Below are 17,943 nucleotides of genomic sequence, written 5' to 3'. Positions count from 1 at the left end.
GAGCGTGCAATGGTAGTTGTATTGAGTGCATCCTAGTAAAGTTGCATGAAGACTAGTTTCTGCCAGTGCAGCCAGGCATCTAAGGAGACATCAGATATCAGGCAGTGTTTTATTACACAAGATATTTATACAGAGATATACAGAGGTGCCTTTCTGTCAGAATGGCAGCCATGTTTTCCATCAGTTGCTAGCCATCACCAGCAAGATCATTTCCTGCCAAACTGAGGCAACGGTGGTGGCACTTTGATGTCTTGACCTTTTTCCAGTTTCTTTTCACAGTCAATTAGGTAATTGACCCCATCAATGACAATCTGGACTAGCTCCACCTACAACAAGAAGAAGAAAATAGTAGTAATAGAATCTTCAGCTAATGCTGTTTACAGAGGAAGGAAAACACTTGTACTGCAATGACCGCGTAAAGCTGTAAGTAAGGAGGGTTATAGCATAGAGATCACACACCCTGTGGCACAGGGAGTGTGGGTCATGCTGGTCCAGTGCAAAGCCGTAGTAATTACCTTCTCCTGTTTGCCCTGAGTTTGGGCCGCCAGCAACAGAAATTTTCAAATAGGTCCCTAAAGTTATTTCCACCAAATTCTGTTCCTACTCATATTCCTGTAGGAACAAAGCAAACAAACAAAAGTCCTTACAGAAAATGTTCAGGCATGAGTTGAGAGACATATTTCAAATGTGACCACCGTGAGGGTGCAGGATCCTCCTCAGATGTTTGCTGAAAAGTTAACGCCTGGCACAGCCAGGGGTGCCTGTCCCGTGTGTTCCCCACACTCATGTATGAGGATGAAGAAACCAAAACAGCAGTGCTGTGAGGGCTCAGCATCATTGGGCAGTTCATGCTGAAGCAGCTAATGCCATTGCTGTGTCTTCCAGCTCCCAAGCCCATACCATCCCTGTGCTCGCAGGAGCATTTATGTGAGCACAGAGTCAGACAGAAACTAACTGGCTTGATGGTGCAAGGAGAAGATGGCAGAGGCTCATTGCCTTGATTCACATGGGCCCTGAATACTGCTGGATGCATGGGGTAGGAGTCCTTCACACGGCTGGAACTGGGAGGATGGCAGGGCTACCTGTTTGGCCGCAGCCATTTAGGCTGCATGAGAAAGCTTGTCAAACCAGTTTTGTACTTCTTCACAGGCATGGCTCAGGACCATGCATTGCCCTGCAGATGACCATGAACCCTGCTGCAGTGACTCATCAGCTGCGGGGAAAGAGGTCCTACTCATTCTGCCAAGTGTGCTGAGGTGCTTTTGCCAAGCCCAGGACCCATATCTCTGAAGCAGAGGCGCTCCTCCTAAACTCATGCTGGCTCTATATCATCCATCACTCCTTTGTTTTCAGCTCTTGATTTACACTGGCAGGGGTGGGATTAGCTCCAGTCCCAGAGCAGCTCCAAAATTTGCAATTCTATATGGCGGGGGGTAGTGTAACCTTTTTCAAAATTGCCGAAGAACACAAGGTGCCTTGTCCCCAGCAGACTTTCTCCACAGGCGGTGACATGCAAGGACCACAGGCCCTGTGGTATTGTTAGCCAGCAAGCTATAGCCCTGATTTTTCTTAATCTTCATGAAATGGTTCATTAGCAACCTTTAATGACTGGTTTGTTAAAACCGAATGCGAAGACTAAATCCCATTGTCTATTTATTTTGACAGTCACAGATTTTCAAGGGATTTGTTTTTACTATAAAGCATTTCAGTGGCTTAGCAGTTTATTTTATTGTCTTTTACAGACCAGCTGTGTTGGGAAATCAGAGGTCTGAATTTGCAGCCTCGAGGAGAAAAGGAATTTCATATTAAGTTTGCATTGACCAGTAACTGAAGCAAAGCAAAAAGACAAACAATTTTATCTTGCACGTTTGGGAACATAATTCAGTTCTGCAAACATATTTACCACATAACGGAATTTATTTTATTATGTACTGAAAAAAATATGACTTATAATAAAATATTTCTATCCCCTTGAGTTTGTCTTGTGTTATTTAGATTTCAGAATCATCAAGGTAAGGGATTGTATCTTATCTATTAGCTTAATCTTTTGGATCCTTGCTGCAAGAGGAATCACTGATTTAAATGGAAGTCTTCATATAAGCAAAAATTTGTAGGCTTAGGTCATCTGTCAGTAGAACTCATATCAATTAATCATGCTGTGTAATACTTTTGTATTATTAGTGTTATTTTGGTATAAAGCATGCATGATGGTGTTTCAGGTATTAATGTCTTTGTCACATACTGTTTTTGCAAATAGTACGGCTTAATTAGCTTTTCACTCTTTATTTTGGTTTAGGTCCAAAGGAACATAGCTGCCTACATCAAACTCCAAAATTTAAAATTTCCAAACCCCTGTCCAAATGCCCCTTGGCTGTGAAGACATTCAAGGGCATGTCTGAATAAGAAAGCACAGAAGACCTGACTTGGCTTTTGCCAGTGGCAGAAGACCCAAGGTGAGTGAGGAAGGGAAGCCAGCTGGCTGGCTGTGTTCCGGTTTGTACCTAGTTGTAACACAGGTGCATTATCCCAGGGTTATATTCATGCTATGAAAACCTACCAAGAATTAGGCTGAACTCGGGTGTTGTGCCGCAGCAGCAGGACCAAGCTGCAGCCATACCTGAGCTGCCAAAGCCTCTCAGTGCTGTGCTGTTCTGGGTGAATACACCTTGACAGCATGCCTTTTTTTACAATGGAGTTTTAATTTGCAGCAAAGCCCACAGGGTAATTAAAATTTTGCTGCTGGGCAAGCAGGCAGCCCTTCAAATCCTGAGATGTACAAGCAGGTTGGCATCTGAGCCCAAATAGGGTAGTGCATAGCTAATGGAGAAAAAGGGTCCTCAGGAGACACCAGTCCCACTAGGGCCTGCCCGGTTGACTGTAGCTGAGAGGTTACAGCACGCACCTGCAGTGTGAAAGACATGTTTGACAGAAGGTTTGAACCTCTGTTTCCTATCAACTAGTGGAGTGCTCAAATCACTGGAGTCCCAGGGTCTTGCAAGGTAAATTTTTGTCGCAATTGTTCTTGACATGGCCAAGGGTGAACACAGCCCTGGTCTCGGTGAGGAAAGGGAAGCTGTAGTGGTGCCACAGGACTTACAGCCTGTGACCTGGAATAAGGGTTTGGCTCAGGCAGAGCTCATGGGAGGAGGCTACAATGCTTTGACACAGCTGCTTCTCCCCCATTCTCCAGTAGATTTGCTCTTAGGAGCTGTTCTGCTTTATAAAATACTTAAATATGAAACTGGAATGAGGTCTGGGACCCGAATCTCCCAGGAGAGCAGCAGCACCACCAGGCTGTAGGGTCATTTCCACTCTCTGGCATAACAAATACTCATTCAAACTGAAATAGCTTCAAAACAAATGTCTGAGACAAACCAATTTCATTGTAGCCTACAGCCCAACAGGAAGGGCTCAGAGCTGACAATTAAATCTTTGCCCTGATTTAAACCTAGCTCTCCCGCATCCTCTGCTCAGTGCCACACAGGACACATGAAGATAGCACTAACTCCTCCTCCTCAATTATTTTGGAGTGAAAGGATTGGCCTTGTCCTGTTGTCTAAGTGTGGAGAAAGCACATGACTGAATATTAGAAGGAAAACAACAGCTTTAAACCATCTTGCTTTCATTGCCTGATTCCCTGGGTGGATTAGGACTCAATCCCTGCTTCTGTCCCCAACATTTTGCAGCAGGTACAGCAGGTAGCTGCCCAATGCATAGTAGTTAGCTCAGTGCCCACTGTACAACTTCTTACACACATATCTCATGTCCAGCGCTGCAGGGACAAGCTGGACACTGATCTCAGCTGTGTGCTCCAGCAGGCAGACAGGTCTAAGAGCTTGTGCTGTGATGCTCAGAAACATTATCCTGAGGGATGTCTGTTGCCAAAGCCAAACCTTTCCAGCATCTGTGTGCTCTCAATGGAGAGCCTCAGTGTGTGGTGCAAACAAGTCACGTTTGTGGAACTTGCTCAGGGTTTTTGTTTTTCATTGCCACAACAGGAATATTTGGCAAGCACTTCATGGACATCAGTAATTTTTCATTGTGTAAGCATTTCCATTGGACCGAATTAATCAGGAGTAAAAACTGACATGGCTCCACCGAGGTCAGTGGAGCGAACCCAACTGGAGGGAAACTGACTTGTATCAGTACAGATCTGAGCTAAAAAGCAAGGAAAAAAAAACCCAGGTTACCTCTGAGCGACCCATGCGGTCCAGGTTGGAGATGTCATACACATCTGCTACAGCTGCCGTGTCCACTCCACCAGTGCCACGCTTTTGCAGCCTCAGGTTCTCCAGGATTTTGGGGAACCTGGGATCCTATAAAAAAACAGATTTGAGCTTATTGCCTTTTACCCTGTCTATTGTGTCGAATCCTTGCAATGCTATTATCCATGACTTAATAGCATCTCCAGAAATACAGGCAGAGGTGGATAGTTTTCTCAGTCCTTGGACTAGAGCCTGTCTTGGCGTCTGTCTGCTGAGCAGATTAATTTCCATAACAAATACAATAATTTGCAGAATAAAAGTGTGCTCAATTAGTCGTGCATTATCCCTGGGACCTTGTTACACATCATGCTAATGTGCAGTCGCTGTAAGCTGTCATTTTTCATTTGTTCCTTTATAAATCAGAAGAGCTGACATGTCACTGGCCTTTTAACTGACTTGTGTACCTTGCTAAGCCTGGGCAGCTTAACATGGACTCCAGCACGTAAACCAGTTCCCAGGTTGGAAGGACAGGTCAGAACATATCCAAGACGCTCGTTCCACATGAACTCCCAGCCCCGTTCTTTAATTAATCTTTCCACCTATGATGGGGGAAAAAAAGAAAAAAGGCAAAAAGAAAAGGGCAGCATACAAATGTCGTTTTTTAAGATATCTGCTTATAGCTGAGATTCTTTTCACCGTGTATCTGTGTTGCTGATGAACTTCACTAATGCCAGTGGAGCTGCATAAATTTACACTCGAGTACAATCTGTTTTAGATCTTGTGCAAATGTTTGCATTCATCAGACACTGAGATCCCCAGTGCACATTACAAGGATTTCTTCATTGTTTTCTCATGACCACTAGCTTGCAGACTCTCTGTTACTTTGTCACAAAGCTCCCTGTCATGGTGGTTTGGTATAGCCTTAGCCCATGAAGTCATATTTTCATGTAAGAATTATGGCTTTTGTCATGCATTTCTGACTTTGGTATTTTTGGAGCAAGGTTGCAACACACAAGCCCAAAGGACTCAAACACTACAAAGCAAACAAAAGGAGCTAAAGCTGAGTTTTGTAATTTTCAAGGGGATGCCATGACTCTCAGGGGAGGACACTTGACTTCTACATACCTAGTGTTAACAGCCACACTTCCATTACAGGGAGGCAACATACCTTGTATATAATGCTTTTCATTAGTAGATCTCTAACCAGATTACAAATGAGAGTGATATAATTATCCACAGAAAAATCACAAGGGTCTATTGACCTTTGAATAGGCTGATACTCTGTTCACTCATCTACACTTACTGGACTCAATTCTGTGATCCAAATACAATTTCAATTCAGTTCTCCTCTCCTCCAGAGGAGGATGAGATACATAAACCAGCTCATGCTCACAAGACCCCACCTGTATTTATAGGTGACTACTTCCATTCTGTAGAAGGATACAGAATAAAGGACTCTTCTACCATCATTTCTATATTGTAGGAGGACACCAGAACTGATGGTGGGAAACTAGACCTGATTTCCTGCCTCAGACACCTGCTCTGGTCACAGTTCCCAAAGCTGTCTGACCACTTCCCATCGCCAGATCCACAGGTCCACCTCTGTTGAACATGAGCTAAACACTGTAGCAGAGGCAAAGCTGGGAACAGCATCCACAAGCCATGTCACCCGGGCTACCACCCTGTACACTGTTCAGTCTCATAGGTATATATTTGAAACCTAAAAGGTCCCAGTTAACCACCCCAATGCCAAAGAAAAATATATTAGGTGCTTTTGTTTTTCTGTGTTCTCAAATACACTACATATTCAAACTCACCTATAAATGCTCTGAACTTCCTCTGCTTCCACAGTCAAGAGATTGTAGTTCCCTGCTGTCCCTACTTGGCCTTGCTTTTTTTGTCTGGGGGCTGTGAAGTGATACGGAAGGTGGTGCACAGCTGTATCAGCTCTACACTTGCTGAGGGGTTTCTGAGACAGGGATGTCTCTAGAAAGTCAGAGAAGCTGTTTTGCCAAGGTGAGAAGAGTGAAGCAAGTGGTCCAAGGATGTCCCAATATGCATTTCCATACCCAGGAAGAAAAGCAGTGTGATGGAGACAAATGCTGTTCCTCCATGGTTCAGATGAAGTGAGCTTGCCAAGGACCCGAATGGGGAGAAATAGTTGTATTATGCAGCCTGAATATTCTTACAGTATTGGAGACAATTTCAAGCCAATTTCAGTCTGACATAGTTTAACCTGTAGGGTTTCATGTATTATGGCAATCCAACCAGGAATGATGTGGACAGGAGTAGTGGAGAATAGTGTTTGGTCATGTCACCTGTCCCACTGCACCTTGCTGCACCTGTGGGACACAGTAAAATCCTTTTTCTCTGTTAAAGCAACTTCTTCTGTGCCAGAGCAGTACACAGGGCTGCACAGGGCCAGAGCCAACTTGCAGCTGTACCTGGGATTGTCTAGACAAAACTGGTTTAATACACACACCATCTCATGAAGGCTTTTTTTGTCTTTATGAATAGCTAGACCAGGAGCCCTGGCTATTAGTTTTTAGTATTTTAATCACAAAACTCTGTATCTCCCCCAGATTGGCAGTGAGCCTGGGGGTCTTTAAGTCTCAGTCCTGTGCACAAACTCAGCAGCATCCACTCTGCTCCCAGCATCAGGGATGAGAACCAGGAGGCTGGGCCAAATAAATTCTTCATTCAAGCAAACCAAGCAATCCAAATAAAATGCTTGATTTACAAATTCCCACAGCCTGCAGGCACAAAGTGGTAAAAAGGGGATATTTCTTCAGCCGGCTTGTGCTGAAGATTTTAACAGAAGGACTACAAAGACTTTATTTTTCCCTACAACTCAGCTAGCAATTTGCCTGTGTTTCCTTCTTTAACTGCATCACTGTGGATTGCTATGTGGACTGGTATTACTTCATTTTGTGGCTCCTGGAGATGGCAGTTCAGTATGAACCATGGGAAGCAGTGCTGACAGCAGCACAACAATAAACAAATGGGAATAGTAAACTCATTGGGATACTACCTCTTTTAAACCACGGCAAAATCTTTCAAACACCCGTTTCATGTTGCCACCCTTCTCCATGGAGATCACCCTGGTGTGGTCCTCTTCGTTAATCCAGATAAGAAATGTCTTGTCATTGTTATGCCTGGTTGAGAGGAAAGAAAAGAGTCTCTTTAAAAAGATAAGCCCTGAAAAATAATTCTTAGTATCCTTAGCTTTACCACAGTCTTTCAGGGCTGTGGAGAGGTTAAGCACAGCAAAATAACATTGTTCGGCAGAGTTAGGGATTTGAGCTACTTTCACAGTTGGATCCCCCATGCCAATGGCATTACGCGTGTTTCTCGGGCACAGCGAGAACAGTTTTTCTGGTCACATCATGCTGCTGCGGTGCTGAGTGAGGAAAAACGTGTTGTCCTCTAGCACAAGCACAGCTGGGAGTGGCAGCAAAGGGGGAATCCAAGCTCTGCATCCTCAGTCACCAGGGACAGTTTTTATTTTTCTTAGAAAACTGTGCAGCTAGGAAAAAAACCCTAACATTTATATGCTGCTGAGGGCCAAGCAATATGTCCTTTCTTAATTGTATTCTCCCCTAAATCAAATCCCAGTGTCCTCTGTGTCGCTTGGTAGCACTGGATTGACACATCAGTCAAGTTAGGTGTCCGAGGACAGCAGCTGCACATTGCTTCCAGACAGCACATTAGCGATGCTGGCTTGTCAGTCAAAATAAAAATGCCTGAAGATACCCACTCTTGCTTCAAACAGATCAGTCATGGCTAGGTTTATTAAGCGCTGGGTCAAACCTGAGGTCACTTTTACTGGCTTTATTTCCACTTCCTCTGTTTTCTACTACAGCCTTTCTACAGCATGTAGAAGGTGATTGATGGGATCAGACTCATTAGTACAAACAGTGGAATATTACCAGGCTTGAAACACACGAAATTTGAAAGTTCACTGAGAGCCTGACTTTCATCTGGTCTTTAACTGCAACTCCCTTTTTTGCATTCTGAGTTTGCCAGATGTAAACATCCTGTGCCCTGACATTATGGTCACCTGAGGTCTAAATCCCCCCATTGCTTTAAGGAATGCAGAGAAGGAGGCCACGCTGAGTGCGTTTAAACTGTGCCATTGCTGCCAGTGATGTCAGTGGGAATAGTCCTGCAGCCCATAAGAAGGACAGGATCACAATCTTTATAAGCAAAATAATTTCCAGAACATGTACTCTTTTTGACAGCAGTATCTTGCAAGAGAAAGGCAGGTTTTCCAAATGTGGCTTATTGAAATACTTTCCAATCGTACTATTTTTTTTCCAGTCTGCCTGATATTTTACATGTAAAACAAGCCAAAAACCACGTCTGTTTTATTCAGGAGATCCGTGGATAATATTTATATTGTTGGTACTTCTCCTGTTTGTTTGTAGAGACAATGAATGGGATGCCTCAGATTTATCTTTTTCCTGTTCCTCAGATTTAGATGTGGACCAGGGAACTAATCTGAAGCTTGTTGAAATAAAGAAAGTCCTCACAGATTTTCAGCAGGTCATCAGGTTTCATGGGTGATCAGGTTTTACAGCACCTGCTCCCCGACAGAAATCACGTTTAGCTCATTGCAGTAATACTGGCTATGCCTCTGAACATGAGGCAGTATTTTCATACACTGCTTGGAGAAGAGTTGGGATTTTTTTCCACATAAAATCCCATCCCCTCTGGAAGTCTTGAAACTGCCTAGGGCAAGGAGATAGGCTAGGTGATTCCTCAGAACCCTTTTCAGCCTAATTTTTCAGAATTAAAGCATCTGGTAATGCCTGGAAGTATACCAGGATGGATGCAGATGCTATGCACTGCATAGCTGCCCCCATCCTCTGCTAGCGGGTGTGTGCACTGATCTCAGAGCTATTATCCCTTTATCTCCCCAGAAAATACCATATTTGGGCAGAAATTTCTCAAGTGTGTTGTGAAAGTAGAAACAGACCTAGCAGAAAATAGGAAATTCAACTCCTGTATCTCCTTTTTGTCCAGTTCATTTGGAAAGAAAGGGTTACTTTCAGCTCTAGGTATTAAAATAACACTGTCTTGTGACAGTGAGGAGGGGGACAGGAATTTGCAATGTGGTGTCCTGCAGCTGTGTGGCCGGTGGTTCCTAGCTGACAGCATGGCTACAATCTGGTGTTAGAGCTGCTTTTGTAACCTCAGCTCTGCTGACTGCATGGTGACTCACAGGCTCTTTCCCAAATCAAGTTTTTATCTAGAAATAGAAAAAATTGAGACAAAAACCCAAAGAAGGAGCCATGCCTATGGCACTGTGTTGTGTGGATGATATTAGTGATGGCTTCTTGAATATTAAGGTCTTACCCATTTTGTGATTCATTACTGGATTTTGTTTGTGGTTTTTTTTTTAAATTAAGCAAGAAAACATTTTTTTAAAAGAACAAACTGAACATGCTCTGAGTATGGGGACAGAGTGGCTGCAAGGTTAGGACAGGCAAGGAGATTTGTAACACAATCTTTAAAACACAACACAAGCTTCTGCATGTCACACAACATACCAGATTCCTCTGGCATCTGGCCAGTCACGTGCCATCCCAGCACATGTTAGCAAAGGGGACACTGGCTTATCAAAGAGAAAATGGTCCTGGACACCGAAATGGGGCCAAAGGGAGAGAGAAAGAGAAAGGGAGAGAGAAAACAAAACAAAATTCAAGTTTATTCAAGGAAGCAGTATAATGCTGTCTAAGACATTTTATGTGAAGGCAATCAATGTACAAGTAAATCACATAGTACAGCTTGTGAATCTGGTTCCTTATTCTGAAAACTAAAAGCAATTTACCCAGGTGATTTTCTTGAGTCTTGCAGATTCTCACTGACATTGGTAATATGGCCATGTTTTGCCAAAAATGGTTTTCAAATGTAAGGAGGAATGGGAGGTGGGGACCTACTACCACATACACACACCAAAGGGTGCTCTGGAGGGACCTGACTGCTAACACCAGAGATGTTCTCTGCATACAGACAAATTTCAGGGTAGGAGAAAGCAATGAGTCCTTGAAGACTGGGGAGAGAAAAAAAAAAAAAAAAAAAAAAGCAAGCTAGTTCTGAAAAGATATTTCTCCAGCACAGAGAATGAGCGATTTATTCTGAGCATGAAGTCAAGGTAGGAATTACAGCAGTGCTAAACTTGACCTTTTGGAATCACAGACTTGTTCTGTTCCTTAACAGAGATGCTATTTCTGATTTAATAAATGTAGCACTTGCTGTGCCATCAACATGCTGCATTCCAGATCATTTAGGGTTTTTTTTTTTAATGGAGCTGTTTTTTCCGCAAAGCAAATGAGTATTTGATTTTCATGTGTGTGCTGAAAAATTATTGGCTCTTAATTCCTCAAAGACTGCCATATCAAATGTTGGGGGGGTGGTGGTGGTGGTGTTGGGCAAGGTTTGTTGTTTGGTGTTTTGGGTTTTTTTTAAATCTAGGGTTTAATTAAGAATAGCGAGGCAAGCTATCCAGAATAAATATGACATGGTGGACAAGTTCATATGCTTCACTTCTTTTTCTCCTTAGTGGAGAATTTTAGATTTTCATCTTTGAATACTTTGTGATGGACATGAGGCAGCCAGAAGCCCAGCCATGCAGAAAGAAAAGGTGTAGAGTTCTCTTTGCTCATCACAGCGACACAAAATTTCCTTCCTCAGCTTGGTCCACTTGACACTTTTGCTTGAAAGAAAAATTTCCCTTTTTGCAAGAAGACAGCTGAGCACTATTAGTTTCCTTTACGTGCATATCGCCCAAATCTGCAAAGTACCAAGTGCCTTCTGTGCTGAATGCCGTTCAGCTAGCACTGATTTGATCTTACAGAGATCAAATTGTGCTTATTAAAGGCTGGTGGAAAGCCTGATACCATAGAGGTTCAAGGTCCTAAAGTACTGGAGGAGGTAAGCAATAGTATACGTTAAAGATGGAATCTGAGGTTACAACATTCAGTGCCCTGTTTTCTATAAATTTGCATTACTATAAAACCGAATAAAACAAGCTAAAATGCTGAATCTGTGAAGCCTATTCCCCTTCCCAAAGGACTTAGCCTTAAACCATGAAGGAATTATGTTCTCCACACTCCTATTTCAACCTCTGCTTTCTGAGGAGCTCTCTGCTGCTGAAAAAGGCAATGAAATAAAACCTACAAAAGGTCATCAACATCTTGTCAATAAACATATTACCAAGGACATTAAATTTAAGAAGTTACTGACCTTACATAAATTCTTAACTCCTGGTTAATCCAGACTGTGACACCTAGTTCCAGGGTTATAAATAGTTATGTTACTTCATCAGCTCCCTTTTGGTTGATATTATGCATTAATGTGCCATGAATATAGCTAACAGGGTACAGCCATTCCTTTGGATATTTAAAATGCACATTCAAGGTTTGTTTGACATGTCACATGCTGTGACAAAATCCATGATGAAAATCCTTGTGTTTCCATCTGTGTGACAATGAAAACTCTTGTTATGGGCCTGATTCTTCAAGTCCTTAAACACAGTTACAGGACTGGGAAAAGGTCACCTGGGTGCAGTTGGCTACAGCCATTTTTGGGAAATTAGAATTAGTGTAGTTTTGACATAAAGAAATTACAGCCAAAGCCCCCCACCCCGACAGTCCAGAATACAGATAATATGTAATACTTATCTCAATGTAGTTTTTTAGTTAGAATGGTTATTAATTTAGAAAATATCAATCTTTGCTCAAGGAAATGACCAAGAAAATGTCCTGAATACTTCATTATTTGTCCAAAGAGGTGGAAGCAGCCAGGTATATTTGATTTGACACAAATCTTGCTATCTGGAATATAACTCCATGTTTCGGACCTGCACAGTATGTACTTAGCCAAAATATAGACCCTGGATGATTTGCCATTATATTAAAAATATTGACAGGCCATTAACTACCAGATTAATGCTGTGATAAACCTCCTCAGCTACAAAGGAAAGCATGTACCCCAAAGAAAGACAAAGATTAAGATAAATGAGAGTAAGTGAAGGTGCTGTCAGGACTGGAGCTATACTTACGTCAATAAGCTGCTGCTGATCCTTCTCGGACATATTGGTCAAGCTGTAGTACTTCCCAGAGAGGTCTCCCTTCAGCCCAGCGAGTGCGGTGACCACAACATTCTCAACCTCTCTCCGCTCTGCCCTGGTGCAGGCAGGAGGAAGGCTGAGGCCCCGGATGCTGCGGCCAGTCCTCACCCGTGATGATAGGACGTAGTGCTCATCAAATTGACCATGGGTGACCTGAATGAAGAATGTTTGATTAGTTCACACACAGTCCCCCGTGTTGTACTCCACCATTAAAAAAACCCAAATCCCATCATACAAAAAGAGGGGCATCTTTCTACCCAGGTGTGATGACCTCTCCATGAGATCACAAATACTCAGGATACCAGGAGCCCCTCAGACACCAGGAGGCTTTTTAGGAACAGCAGGTTTCTTTGGCTGAAATGTGGCAGAGTAACCAGCTAGTCCTTTGCAGTCCCAAAATATGAAGAAATCTGTGTGGCTTTTGGAAACACCGATATGGGCAGAGGTAGGGGACCAGGCACGGAAGATCCTTCGAAAGAGGAAAGCCCAACAAGATGCTAAACCACAGTGTAGTTGAACTATGAAGGAAATACTAAGCAGCATGTAAGGTTTGATCACGTGCACGTGGGCGTAGTGGAGTCAACTCCTGCTTACATTCCAACCCTTAGACACACAGTTATCCATAAGCTCATGAACAGACCCACAGTGCCAAGTGAGACTGTGGCCCAAATGCTTAGTACAGTTGAGATTGATTCCCCTGCTAGGAGCAAGGTAGGCATGCAGCTGTCTTCCTGTTAGGGCCATGTGTGGCATCCCACTTTTCTTAACCCTAAAATTACTGTCTTTGGAGTTGGATCAGGGAAAAGAAAAGTACTATTACATACAATATCATCACTGTAAGAAGTAGCCCTGAACCTTTATTGTCTTATTATTTTATTTAAATCCTACCTTGGATGCATCCAGGTCTGTGTGATGCTTCATTGTCCGTGGATCATAGCCATTATGTCTCACTTTAATGACAGGGTCAAAAATCTCAGCAAACACCTATGGAGTCAAGAGAATCTAGAAGGAGCCTGCAGCATCATAGAAACACTTAAATGCACCAGCTTTAGCCACAGGAGAAGTCCCCTGGTACAGGCTCCTGGATGACAGACATAAAGAGGGTTTTGCAAATGCAAACAGGGCTAAATATGAAAAGAGGGGGTGTTTTTGACCTATACAGTGTTCTGTAGTGGTTGCTCATCTTCACAACAAAAAAAAGGTGCAATTGCACCTTACTTGAGTTACGAGCTTACTCTAGTTAGCACAGACAGGTACTGGATATGGTGGCAACCAGATTAAGTTTCAAGACGTATTACCAACCAGAACAGACACTCAGAGTTCCCAAGCAGCTTCCCTCCTGTTTTTAGGTCATGCAGGAATACCCTATGTCTTCACTGCCATGGGATACTAGTCCTCGTTAGACCCACTTGTCTCAGGTGTGTCAACACCAATCACAACCACACTTCATGTGGATGAGGAGCAGTGGCACATCTAAATGAGTAAACTGAACAACAGGAGCTGATAGGCCAGACTGCCAGGTGTCCCAGTCCATCCCCTCAGCAGCCCAGTGTTTGGGATACTGTTAGGAGACTGTATAATAATAGGTACCATTGCATGGTAGACTGAAGGAAGCAGACAACAGAGGTCAATAAAAATAAGGATTTTCTTCTCTTTTCCTCTTCTCCTTATTCCAGAGTTAAATAAACCTGTCCACTCTAATGCTGTCTGTCTGAAGTTTTCATTGTGATCCAAAAGCTGTGGCTTAATGATGTCTGGCACCTCCCAGAAGACATTTTTCTTTCACTTCGGCCTCTGCTGTTCTGCAGTGTAATTTCCACATTACCTTTATTTTGTGTGTTTCAGGGTTACATAGTTTTGTCATAACCTAAGTTTAGTTGTAGGAAGGAGGGCAGCTGCTGGAGGCAGGTAGCAGCTGCTCCCAAGCAGGTACATTTTATTAGTTTCAGCTGCAGCAGAGAGGGAACCTGTAGCAACGCCTCATGTTCATGCATTTCCTACTGTGGAAGAGTAGGGGAAACACCATCTTTATGCACATGGTCTGCTGCTTATGTACTCTCTGGGATACGCTCTTAGGAGCGTATACTCTGCTGGGAAACTGTCTTCATCTAACAAGCTCTTGTGAATGATACCATGAAAACTGAACTAAATATGACAGTACTGTGGAAGCATCTTACCTCATAGGATTCTTCATCACCTGCGACCATGCCCACAGTCTTAATGAAAGGGTGGCCAGGATTGTCAACCCCGGTTTGGATGCACTGGTCCAGGGTGTAGCCATTGGGAGTCATCTTGTCCCTTAGCTTAGAGTAAATGGCTGGTGTGAGGCACTCAGCCATGCAGTTGTTATGTTTGCGGAGATCAGGATAGTCTGCGCTGAAGAGGAGAAGAATCCCAAGCAATTAATGTGGCACCTTTGAAGAGTAATCCTTGCTAGTTTACGAAGCTATTAAAGGGATCATGAGATACAGAGTAAACGGCATGTTTTACAAGTATAATTAGTTCTTACTTTATATGTTGCATTGAATTGTAGGAAGAGATGAAGATTCAGATCACTGAAAGTACCACACGTTGGACACTGGTGGGACCACCACACCAACAGGCAATTTTCAGCTTTCTGCTTACTCAGGGCCATCAGGCAAATGAATCCCAATGAGTTCTGAAAGTGTACTAAGACCCTTAAATCTCTGCTGAGACACTCTTATTCAGAAATAAAAGAGCTCTAACATTGTTTTGTTCAAGTAGGAAGGGAATTAAATTTAGCTGAAGAAGTTCTTTGTAATTTGGAGTCCAGGTCCTCTCACAGCTTAGTGGACATCAGTAAGACTGTCTGACCTATGTCAGCTGGGAAGCTAGCTCTTCTATGATATATGTGTTTGCTTTAGTGGCATTATTATTTACAGAAAGCTGCACGGTGTACTAGGCCAGGGAAAATGAAGGTGTTTTGCTTTAGCAAGACATTTTTGCAACTGAGTCAGACCACATCCTCCTTGTACTGGGAAAGATTTGCTTTATGCACAACTCCATTATTTCTATAAGAATATATTTTAAATAGGATACTATTCACTATTTAAAAAAAAAATAGAAAAGTCTGTCAGAGCCTGGTCCATACAGTTTTTCACAAGCATGGCCAGCAAAGTCAACCTACAGAGCTACAGAGAAGAAGGTCTGTAATTATTTTCCAATCACCAGCCACTAGTTTGTAACAGAATTAGGAGTATTTTAAGTACAGCACCTCCATGGGAGATTTCTTTACTACTTGCATAATTAAAATATTTTCACATTTCCTAATGGTAGAGTCCATATAATCAGCCAGTCCAACAGGTTGAGCTGCAAAGCATTCAATAGCTGATGAGATAAAATAAGGACTAATACAGTGCTCTGCCTAAAATTCAAAACATTTCTTAGGCTTGTCATTGTTCAGCAATGGAGTTTTTTTGAGTGTTGATACTATATCACATCCTTGCTTTCTGGTCTTGAAGGCCATTGTTCATGCTACCTAAAACTGGTTATTAATAAAGGGTGCTGGTTTTCAGGTCACACAGCCCATGGACAGACACAGAGGTTGTGTGACCATATGACAACTGTGCATCTTTGATAGGGATGTTCTTCCTCCAAAGAGTTAAACATTGCTCCTAGCCCGGTTAACAGGGTGCTGTGCTTAGATGACTGCCTAATCCTTGGAGGGAGTCCTTACCTTGGAGGGAAGAGTTTCCGTTTTTCATGAACAGCAGCCTTCACATTTTGCTGGTTGAGAAGGTACCCGGTGGTTAGCACCCCTGTGCCTGCAGCTGCGAAGAGTGCAGTCGTTGCACGGCCAGCCAGGAGACGACAGAATGTGCTAGCCATTCCTCTCGGAGGATACAATGTCTGGAAGAGAAGACAGCCCAATGTCAACCCATAAGTCCTCATGTAGTGCAAATGACAAGTAAACCCTCACTTTAAATGATAGCCCTGTAAGACATGAAATTTATTTTTATTATTGATTTGCACTTATATAGTGTGTTCAGAAAAGTGGTTACTATTTACCTGTATTATTTCTATACATGCATTTTTTCTATTTAATTCTACTGGGATTATGTCTGGAATACAGGAGAATCTCTTAAGTCTAGCAGAGAAAATGGCATGTTCTGTGAAAGTCTGAAGAAGACAATGCACATTTTTTCTTCCAAGAATCAGAATTTGAATAGTATTGCCTGTGACTGCGAGTTTCTCAGAAAGTTATAACTGCTGTTTAAAAAAAGGACATAAATTCCAATTTCTGTCATTGACAGAAACTTGTTCTTCAAACTGGACTCTGGTAAATCATCTTTGAGAAATGGGCATAGAAGGTTTATAAGAAAACATGACCTTTCCCCCAGGATATGCTGCTTCAGTTGTTTTTTCAAAGTTTTAAAAACCATAATTGTTTATGCAATCTCTTCACCATTCTTTTGGAGGTTAAACTAAACATGTCAAAACATTTGGTTTTATATTCAGTCAACAAAGTCCTCTAATTTCTGATAGTTTTCATGTAGATCTGGGGTAGTTAGCCCCAAACCCTGTACTTCTTCACCTTTTCCACTCCTGTCTAAAGACAAATGCAATGTTGCATCTATATCTTCTCACTTGGTAAAAAGATATTCTCATCTGCTTGCATGGTTTTCTGTTGCAAAGCAGTATCTTCTTTGTACTTCAGTTACGTATGTCAGATGAGAAACACAGATGTGTTTCAAGTTTGGGAGTAATTTGTTTCATGTCCTCATGTCCTGTGTCTTGTTTAAACAATTTTATACCAGAGTTTATACCAGAGAAGGGTGCTGACTGATTGACAGAAATTTCAATATTTTTTCACTGGAAGAATTTCCCTAAAACAGAAATGGGGAGAGACCACACAGAGAGGCCTTTCCCCCCACCCCCCTGCCCTCCCCCCCAACCCCCCATTAGGAATATATTGTTATTTCCTCAGCTATTCTGAGTCCTCAAGAATTAGTTGCACAGCACTAGAGTATAATGAAATACGTGCTGACAGTGGGCTGGGACAGGAGGCAGATCATCCACCACAGCCTTATCTTATCTCTGAGAGTGGCTCCCTTCCATCTATGAATTAGTTTAGGTAAGAGTTGCAGGACAGGCTCTCATGAATGCAACAGCATTTCTTCCTCCCAAAATACAGTGGGAGAGCATTTGACTGTAAATCAAAATCAAGTATGAGGTTTGTGATGGAGGTTTGTGTGCTGCTTTCTTTTCTGTGTATTTAGCAGATGGTTCTTGTGCCTTTTCACAGTATTGCATCCCCATCCTATACTCTGGAAATACTTGCTTACGACTAATCTGCACCAAACTATTATTGTTATACCTAAGTGTCTGAGAAACAATACATGTATTTTCACCGCAGCTCTATGTATTTATAGTTCCGTTTCACAGATGCCATCTTTACTGCAAGGAATTGGCTGGTAGTCAAAATTCTGTCCTGAGAACTAGAAGCCATGTCAAAATCCCCTTGCAGATGATGACATTTATGACTTCAATGACTCCAGGCACTCATCAGCATCTCCAGCAGCTTGGATTTTTTGGGAGCTTCTGAATCATGTGTCACTTTAAGGGACAAATTTGGTCCGTACA

General features: G+C 42.5%; 1 protein-coding gene across 1 annotated transcript; it reads right to left on the bottom strand.

Moving 5' to 3' along the window:
* Positions 1–206: 206 nt before the first annotated feature.
* On the bottom strand, positions 207–16,188 carry CKMT2 (creatine kinase, mitochondrial 2). Its single transcript, XM_009493303.2, has 9 exons — positions 16,037–16,188; positions 14,517–14,715; positions 13,228–13,323; positions 12,271–12,492; positions 9,758–9,843; positions 7,237–7,360; positions 4,670–4,804; positions 4,191–4,316; positions 207–326 (listed from the first exon to the last, which is right to left on the bottom strand). Exons 1-9 carry the CDS (start codon positions 16,186–16,188, stop codon positions 207–209), a joined length of 1,260 nt encoding a protein of 419 aa, XP_009491578.2.
* Positions 16,189–17,943: the final 1,755 nt, after the last annotated feature.

Source organism: Pelecanus crispus, chromosome Z (assembly GCF_030463565.1).
Source record: "Pelecanus crispus isolate bPelCri1 chromosome Z, bPelCri1.pri, whole genome shotgun sequence".
Taxonomy (NCBI): Eukaryota; Metazoa; Chordata; class Aves; order Pelecaniformes; family Pelecanidae; genus Pelecanus; species Pelecanus crispus.
This window is presented reverse-complemented; position numbering and strand designations above follow the sequence as displayed.

Bases quoted from the DNA above. Each gene is read 5' to 3' on its own strand.
- CKMT2 (XM_009493303.2), bottom strand. From the start codon at position 16,188: ATGGCTAGCACATTCTGTCGTCTCCTGGCTGGCCGTGCAACGACTGCA. The intron at 13,324-14,516 runs GTAAGATGCTTC...TTGACTCCATAG, and splicing joins GTGATGAAGAATCCTATGAG to GTGTTTGCTGAGATTTTTGA. The intron at 7,361-9,757 runs GTATGTTGTGTG...CCTCTCAACCAG, and splicing joins CCAGATGCCAGAGGAATCTG to GCATAACAATGACAAGACAT.